Source organism: Alosa pseudoharengus, unplaced genomic scaffold (genome assembly GCF_046254945.1).
Source record: "Alosa pseudoharengus isolate Yale_2024_CS ecotype anadromous, Long Island Sound unplaced genomic scaffold, YU_APseudo_1.1 YU_APseudo_1.1_scf_5, whole genome shotgun sequence".
NCBI classification, from domain to species: domain Eukaryota; kingdom Metazoa; phylum Chordata; class Actinopteri; order Clupeiformes; family Clupeidae; genus Alosa; species Alosa pseudoharengus.
Window position 1 is genome coordinate 41,358,871 of NW_027468837.1, and position 10,000 is coordinate 41,368,870.

The 10,000-nt window shown below is 45.6% G+C and overlaps 1 protein-coding gene across 1 annotated transcript in view; it reads right to left on the reverse strand.

The window, feature by feature from the left end:
* The window catches only part of dvl1b (dishevelled segment polarity protein 1b), a 61,870-nt gene that overhangs the window by 14,120 nt on the left and 37,750 nt on the right, over nt 1-10,000 (reverse strand). The window contains exons 7-8 of the mRNA XM_076269259.1: nt 5,760-5,829; nt 3,806-3,945 (exon numbers count right to left, since the gene is read on the reverse strand). Of these exons, the coding sequence (XP_076125374.1) occupies nt 3,806-3,945; nt 5,760-5,829 (210 nt within the window). The remainder of the gene's footprint in view (nt 1-3,805; nt 3,946-5,759; nt 5,830-10,000) is intronic.

Consider the following 10,000-nt stretch of genomic DNA (forward strand, 5'->3'; position numbering starts at 1 on the left):
AATTACAACGCCCAAGTTTCGTGCCGATCTAGTTGGGGTCAGTGAAGTTGAGTCAAGCTGGATGTTAATCTGTTGGGGAATAGCTGTTTTAGCTGGAAACACCAAAAACTCTGTTTTTGAGAGATAAGCTGAAGGTGCCGATCTTTCATCCAGGCTGAAATATCCTTAAGGCATGCAGAAATCCGGTGGGAAACACTAGAGTCATCAGGTGGGAAAGACAGGTAAAGTTGAGTGTCGTCTGCATAACAGTGATGGTCAAATCCATGTTATGTGTTATGTGTTATGGGCAACAACGATCCAACCTGTAAGAAATGACATAAGTACTCGTTTATTCAACTTTTGACCTATAACCCATGCTAAACTTATAAAAACTACAATCAAATCTGAGATTTCTCAACGACAATCAGGTGAAAGAGACAAATTTAGCCGTCTAGCTCCATTGACTCCCATTCATTTTGCACTCATGGCGATTGCCCCCAGTGGAACCGCAACCAAAATCGGTACAATGGGACTTAATAAGGAGTGGCCAGGCTCTCCGTAGACGGACTCTGACGCAACATTAGCACCATCACCATATAGGAATCTCATCTGACGCAACATTAGCACCATCACCATATAGGAATCTCATCTGACGCAACATTAGCACCATCACCATATAGGAATCTCATCTGACGCAACATTACCACCATCACCATATAGGAATCTCATCTGACGCAACATTACCATCATAGCCATATAGGAATCTCTTCTGAAGCAACATTAGCACCATCACCATATAGGAATCTCTTAAAAAAGGGACTTTGATATGACGTGTGATCATTTATGACATGCTGAACAAAAGGGTAACAAAGTGATACTTAAAGTCCATTACACCCCCCACACACACACACACGTATACTTAATATGTACTTAGAGTCCATTAAATTCTATAGATTTGTTTATGTTGCTTTCTGTTCTGTGGGCTGTAATTGAGTTACAGATTACAAAGCTGTGACAGGTGCTACTGCCCGTACAAACACTCATGCTACGTTTCTTTACATTTACTGGGACAAACAGGCACAATTACGTACATCTACAGAACCCGACAATTGTGATGACATGTTGAATCACTCCTCTGATGCTAGTCAAGTCATGCCCACCAGTGTTGCGCGGGTTTGGTCACAAGCGGCCCGCGGTCGCCCGATATTTTAATCAACCCGACCGCAACTCGGACCGCGAATATTAATTAGGACAAAATTATACCCGACCCGCGATCCGACCCGCTTATTTACAAAATGTGTGCTTTTGGTTATAGGCTGCATGCAGTGTGACAGTAGGCCATTTCTGTAAAAACAAACTAATTTATTTACGAAACTTGATGCAGTAGAACTACACGCAGTAAGCATGCAGGACATAATGTTTGCGCAGGAGAAAGAATGAGAATAAGAGCGCAAGCACGCACGCAACGCACAAAGGATAAGAACACTAGGATAAGATTTGAAGGCCATGGACATACATCTTTCTTTCGAAAACAGAAATGGTGAGGCGAGGTAGGCAAGAGAGATACATTGCTGGTCAAAACGTTAACGTAAGAACTGGTTTATAATGCTGAATGAAACACAAAGCTTTACTAAAGCACATCCACTGTTTAAAGTCACAAACACAACGAACTAAGGTAACTTTTATGCATGCGCGAACCTATACATACCGGTAGATATGGCTGTGTAGTCTGTGCCATAACATTTATTCCTGCAGGCTGCCCGTTTTGGCTGTCATACTTTTAAATGGCTTCGCAAGAAGTAGGCCTAGACCATAACCATAGCCTATATCGCTTTTCCTGAAGGGGTGTCTTTATTATTTTAACTCGCGTCTTGCTTCTTTACTGTTGACTTTACTGTATTGATGCTTTACTGTATTGATGCTAGCTTTCTCGTGATATTTTAAGTAGGCCTATTTGTAGAAAATATATATTTAATTAATTTTAACTGACCCGCCCGCAAATGACCCGAATATCATTAAAATATTTTGTTTATGACTCATAACCGCGGATGACCGCGGTCATCCGCGGGCGACCGCTTAATTTCGGGCAGACCGCGCAACACTGATGCCCACCACACTTGGTCCAGCCTATGACCTATGGGCCTATGACATTGCACGCGGCATGTGCTATGAAACCCATTACTTACAATGGCTTGCGCACGCAAGAACTGGTCTGCCGCTGAACTGAGCATTTTGCCACTTTGACGCTCTTACCCAATCATGTTGAACTTTGCCGCTCTTATGCAATCATGTTGAACTTTGAACGCAGCACTGTAAGCCATTGGTATTTTGCGCTGAGCCCGGCAGCAAGCACAACAAAAATCGTTATAACATTACCTCAACCAAGAGCAACCTAGCAGTGAGCACAGCGCATGCCGTGTGCAATGTGATAGGCCCTTAAGGTGTAAATCACCACACTAGATGCTAATGTTATCTTAGCTGAAGACAGGATGCTAATGTTAGCTGGCTAGCTGAAGACTGGATGCTAATATTAGCTGGTTAGCTGAAGATGTGTAAATCACCACACTAGATGCTAATGTTATGTTGTTAGCTGAAGACAGGATGCTAATGTTAGCTGGCTAGCTGAAGACTGGTTGCAATTGAGTCAGCATAAGGTGTAAATGACCACACTAGATGCTAATGTTAGCTTGTTAGCTGAAGACAGACAGGATGCTAATATTAGCTGGCTAGCTGAAGACAGGATGCTAATATTAGCTGGGTAGCTGAAGATGTGTAAATCACCACACTAGATGCTAATGTTAGCTTGTTAGCTGAAGACAGGATGCTAATATTAGCTGGCTAGCTGAAGACTGGTTGCAGTTGAGTCAGCATAAGGTGTAAATCAGGAGGGTCTAGTGCTGCTTTTTTTTGTTCTGAATTATGAATGAATTTACATGTGTGTGGGGGGAGAGTGTGTAGGAGAGTGTGTGTTGGGAGGGGAATGTGTGTGGTGAGTGTCTGCAGAGAGAGGAGTGTGTTTGGGCAGTGTGTGTATGGGGGGAGTGTGTGTGCTGTGTGTGTGAAATTGTGTGTGTGTTGTATGGCATATTGGGTGTATGGGATGCTGATATGGCTATAAGCAAATTACTGTTATGTGCGCGTGTGGTGTGTGTGTGTGTGTGTGTCAAGTGTGAGCTACGAGGGTCCTGCTGATGTGCATAGTGTGTGTGAGGTGTGTGTATTGTATGGAGAGTGTGTGTGTGTGTGTGTGTGTGTGTGGTGAGATACGGACAGTGTGGCTACGAGGGTCCTGCTAATGCTCATCTGTGGACAGAGGGGATCAGTTTAATCTGCCGCTGCCGTCCGCCTTTCTGCTGGGATTAACGGAGCGGATTACTGTCCACTCCACTCCGACGCTGGCACTTGATGCCTCTGGCACGTGGCACAGTGGGCAACACAGGGGGCAGTACAGGGACCTCATCAGCAGGCATGAGGAGGGAACATTAAACCGCTCTATACACACACACACACACACATATATATACATACACACACACACACACACACACACACACACACACACACACACACACACACACACACACACACACATATTTATGATAATATCTATGTAAGCTCTGGACAGGGATGGCCATGTGTGTGTGTGTGTGTGTGTGTGGCTACTGCTCTACCTACTCTACCTCTGCTCTACCTTTGACACGCCACTGACACACACCTCACCTGTCTGTCTCCCTCACCTGTCTCTCTCACTTGTAGGAGCATGTCTCACCTGTAGGAGCCTGTCTCACCTGTAGGAGCCTGTCTCACCTGTAGGAGCATGTCTCACCTGTAGGAGCATGTCTCCAGGTTCGATGCGAGCATCAGCAGCGACTGCCCCGCCCTTCATGATGGAGCCGATGTAGATCCCTCCGTCGCCTCGGTCATTACTCTGGCCAACGATGCTGATGCCCAGGAAGTGATACTTCTCTAGAGGAGAGAGGGAGAGAAGGAGGGAGAGAGAGAGAGAGGAGAGGAAGGAGAGAGGACATAGGGAGAGGAAGGAGAGAGAGGAGGAGAGAGAAGGAGAGAGGAGATGGAGGAAAGAGAAATCATCACAGTACTGCAGCGAGATATGTGTGAGAGTGCCACACACTCAGGAACAACGAACGCCAAACACCACCACACCCTAAACACACACTCACTCACATACAAACACCCCAACCAACACCACACCCTGAACACACACTCACTCACATACAAACACCCCAACCAACACCACACCCTGAAAACCCTGTACACTCACTCACATACAAACACCCCAACCAACACCCTGGCATGACACAGATACAGTATGTGCATATCATACCCATGTTGAGTGTGATGGTTAGTGTGTGCTTACCCATGTAGAGTGTGACGGTGATGAGTGTGTGTGATGGTGTTTAGTGAGTGTGTGTGATGGTGTTTAGTGAGTGTGTGTGATGGTGTTTAGTGAGCGCTTACCCATGTTGAGTGTGACAGTAATGAGTGTGTGTTATGGTGTTTAGTGAGTGTGTGTGATGGTGTTTAGTGAGTGTGTGTGATGGTGTTTAGTGAGCGCTTACCCATGTTGAGTGTGACGGTAATGAGTGTGTGTGATGGTGTTTAGTGAGTGTGTGTGATGGTGTTTAGTGAGTGTGTGTGATGGTGTTTAGTGAGTGTGTGTGATGGTGTTAAGTGAGTGTGTGTGATGTGTGTTTAGTGAGCGCTTACCCATGTTGAGTGTGACAGTAATGAGTGTGTGTTATGGTGTTTAGTGAGTGTGTGTGATGGTGTTTAGTGAGTGTGTGTGATGGTGTTTAGTGAGCGCTTACCCATGTTGAGTGTGACGGTAATGAGTGTGTGTGATGGTGTTTAGTGAGTGTGTGTGATGGTGTTTAGTGAGTGTGTGTGATGGTGTTTAGTGAGTGTGTGTGATGGTGTTAAGTGAGTGTGTGTGATGTGTGTTTAGTGAGCGCTTACCCATGTTGAGTGTGACGGTAATGAGTGTGTGTGATGGTGTTTAGTGAGTGTGTGTGATGGTGTTTAGTGAGTGTGTGTGATGGTGTTTAGTGAGCGCTTACCCATGTTGAGTGTGACGGTAATGAGTGTGTGTGATGGTGTTTAGTGAGTGTGTGTGATGGTGTTTAGTGAGTGTGTGATGGTGTTTAGTGAGTGTGTGTGATGGTGTTTAGTGAGTGCTTACCCATGTTGAGTGTGACGGTAATGAGTGTGTGTGATGGTGTTTAGTGAGTGTGTGTGATGATGTTTAATGAGTGTGTGTGATGGTGTTTAGTGAGTGTGTGTGATGGTGTTTAGTGAGAGTGTGTGACGGTGTTTAGTGAGTGTGTGTGATGTGTGTTTAGTGAGCGCTTACCCATGTTGAGTGTGATGGTAATGAGTGTGTGTGATGGTGTTTAGTGAGTGTGTGTGATGGTGTTTAGTGAGTGTGTGTGATGGTGTTTAGTGAGTGTGTGTGATGGTGTTTAGTGAGTGTGTGTGATGGGTTTTAGTGAGCGTGTGTGATGGTGTTTAGTGAGCGCTTACCCATGTTGAGTGTGACGGTAATGAGTGTGTGTGATGGTGTTTAGTGAGTGTGTGTGATGGTGTTTAGTGAGTGTGTGTGATGGTGTTTAGTGAGCGTGTGTGATAGTGTTTAGTGAGCATGTGTGATGGTGTTTAGTGAGTGTGTGTGATGGTGTTTAGTGAGCGTGTGTGATAGTGTTTAGTGAGCATGTGTGATGGTGTTTAGTGAGTGTGTGTGATGGTGTTTAGTGAGCGCTTACCCATGTTGAGTGTGACGGTGATGATATTGAGGCTCATAGTAGAGTCTGTGATGCTGCTGAAGGACGACGACTACAAGCAAGGAAGAGGAGAGTGAGAAATCTCTCTCACACACCCAAACACACACACACACACACACACACACACACACACACACACACACACCTAAAGATCCTTGCAAACACACATTATACACTACCGGTCAAAAGTTTGGGGTCACTTAGAAATTTCTTTATGTGCTTATAGAATTGCAAAAATGGTTTTCCAATGTTTTTCTCAGTTAGCCTTTTAAAATGATATCAGATTAGTAAACAGAATGTGCCTTTGGAACATTGGATGAATGGTTGCTAAGAATATTGCATAAAAGATCAGCCATTTCTTTCTACAACAGTCGAGAATCCTTTTGCAATTATTATTTGCAATAATTTCTAAGTGACCACAAACTTTTGACCGGTAGTATACACATACACACTGTCACTCAAACACACACAAGTTGCTTTCAGACCCAGGTGTAAGTTGGCATGTTCTGTGGATGTCGAGCGGTTGGGCCGTATATCTGAACAACATAATCGGCTATTTGGAACTCCGAACTTAGCCGGCTCTTACACTACTCCCCTCCTACTATGTAAATGAGCTAGTATCTGAACGAAGAGAAGAACATACAGAGATTCTGTTCATGTGCGTGTTCAACCACGTTCAACCACACAGAGATTCTATTCATGTGCGTCAGTGTCGTTCACACATATGACCGCATAATATCAGCCTGTTAGCATCATATCTGAATCACCCGAAGGGTCGGACCTCCGTTTGACAAAGCTACGCATATTTCAGAGGACGTGTCTGAAAGCAGCTACTCAGAGAGTGTGTGTGGGTCTGAAAGCAGCTACTCAGAGAGTGTGTGTGGGTCCGAAAGCAGCTACTCAGAGACATACAAACTCACACTCCCATACACATCACACAGACACTCTCTCGCATACACAGACATAGACGCCCTTACACACACATCTCACCCGCCCTTACACACACAACTTACACACACATCTCACCTGCCCTAACACACACATCTCACCTGCCCTAACACACACATCTTACACACACATCTCACCTGCCCTAACACACACAACTTACACACACATCTCACCTGCCCTAACACACACATCTCACCTGCCCTTCCACACATCTTACACACACATCTCACCTGCCCTAACACACACATCTCACCTGCCCTTCCACACACATCTTACACACACATCTCACCCGCCCTTCCACACACATCTTACACACACATCTCACCCGCCCTTCCACACACATCTTACACACACATCTCACCCGCCCTTCCACACACATCTTACACACACATCTCACCCGCCCTTCCACACACATCTTACACACACATCTCACCCGCCCTTCCACACACATCTTACACACACATCTCACCCGCCCTTCCACACACATCTTACACACACATCTCACCCGCCCTTCCACACACATCTTACACACACATCTCACCCGCCCTTCCACACACATCTTACACACACATCTCACCCGCCCTTCCACACACATCTTACACACACATCTCACCCGCCCTTCCACACACATCTTACACACACATCTCACCCGCCCTTCCACACACATCTTACACACACATCTCACCCGCCCTTCCACACACATCTTACACACACATCTCACCCGCCCTTCCACACACATCTTACACACACATCTCACCCGCCCTTCCACACACATCTTACACACACATCTTACACACACATCTCACACACACATCTTACACACACATCTCACCCGCCCTTCCACACACATCTTCCACACACATCTTACACACACATCTCACCCGCCCTTCCACACACATCTTACACACACATCTCACCTGCCCTAACACACACATCTTACACACACATCTCACCCGCCCTAACACACACATCTCACCTGCCCTTCCACACACATCTTACACACACATCTCACCCGCCCTTCCACACACATCTTCCACACACATCTTACACACACATCTCACCCGCCCTTCCACACACATCTTCCACACACATCTTACACACTAGGGGTGTAACGGTTCATGTATTCGTATTGAACCGAAACGGTACGGGCGTCACGGTTCGGTGCATGCATTTACACGGAGAATACACGGTATAAAAATACATAAAACTCGTGTGCGGATTAATTAATGTCATGCGCAATTACTGTTAAGTAGCGAGAGTTACGGGAGTTCTTTAGCGACACCTAACGCTAATCTGTAGCCTCGCCTTAGCTCTGATTGGCGCCTATGTTTTTTTTGTCAGGTCGTCGGTCGAGTCCGTCAGTCATTAGCAGCACTAAGGTTAGACCCACAAGAGTTAGAGGATCCGCTGGTCTCTTTAAGATCGCAAGTTTGAGAACTATAGTTACAGTAACGTTAGTACAGGCGAAAGAGTGGTGGATAAGATGAAACTGTGTGTCGGCGTTGTTCAGCAGTTGTTGGGTATGTGAGTGGAAAAAATGCTACACATATTCGAAGCCATCACCCAGATGATGTAGGCTACCAATCACTGAAACGAGGGGAAAAAACTTCCCCTGCGCTTCAGCAGCCTTTGGATACAAATAGGGCCAAAACCTATGGCTTACATTAAATGATTTCGTAATGACAGAAAGCTATGTAAATCGCGTGGTAATTACCTTTATGTTGGGGTAACTTGTAACTTCTCACATGAGGTTCTGGTAGTGTTAAGTGCATAGACAGTAAAATAAAGTGACAACGCTAACCAAGCTAATAAACAAACCATGCTACGGTGAGTTAACGTCAAAGGGCAAAGTCACGTGACTTCTAGTTGTAGTCTGTTTATGAAATGAAAGGAGCCATTTCGTTTTTTAAAAAAAGGCAAAATAGTGTGATATTTTCACAGTTAGTAGGCTAGATTATTACTTTACACACAATAAAAAAAATATTGAGGCAAATTGTAGACCCTTTATATAACTAAACACAGATGTTGAAGGTCTTGCTTAAGTGGATTTTTAAAAATCATTTTTCTATGTAATTTGCACTTTCAGAAATAAGAGATGCTGTAGGCCTATTTTCAGTTTTATAGCTGATTGTCTTATTTTGTTTACAAGTTACAGATGGAGTCTGGGTACTTATTGTACTGTTTAGCCTACATCTTACACACTTCAGGCTGTTGCAGATGGCTCAGGGAAGAGACTGTATGACACTAGGTGGTACAGCCTGAGACATGTACAAAAAAAAATGCTTTCTGCATTTTTGTTTTGCTTTTCCCTCCATTGTACCGAACTCGTACCGAACCGTGATGTCCGAACCGAGGTATGAACCGAACCGTGACTTCTGTGTACCGTTACACCCCTATTACACACACATCTCACCCGCCCTTCCACACACATCTTCCACACACATCTTACACACACATCTCACCCGCCCTTCCACACACATCTTACACACACATCTCACCTGCCCTAACACACACATCTTACACACACATCTCACCCGCCCTAACACACACATCTCACCTGCCCTTCCACACACATCTTACACACACATCTCACCCGCCCTTCCACACACATCTTCCACACACATCTTACACACACATCTCACCCGCCCTTCCACACACATCTTCCACACACATCTTACACACACATCTCACCCGCCCTTCCACACACATCTTCCACACACATCTTACACACACATCTCACCCGCCCTTCCACACACATCTTCCACACACATCTCACCCGCCCTTCCACACACATCTTACACACACATCTCACCCGCCCTTCCACACACATCTTACACACACATCTCACCCGCCCTTCCACACACATCTTACACACACATCTCACCCGCCCTTCCACACACATCTTACACACACATCTCACCCGCCCTTCCACACACATCTTACACACACATCTCACCCGCCCTTCCACACACATCTTACACACACATCTTACACACACATCTCACCCGCCCTTCCACACACATCTTCCACACACATCTTACACACACATCTCACCCGCCCTTCCACACACATCTTACACACACATCTCACCTGCCCTAACACACACATCTTACACACACATCTCACCCGCCCTAACACACACATCTCACCTGCCCTTCCACACACATCTTACACACACATCTCACCCGCCCTTCCACACACATCTTCCACACACATCTTACACACACATCTCACCCGCCCTTCCACACACATCTTCCACACACATCTTACACACA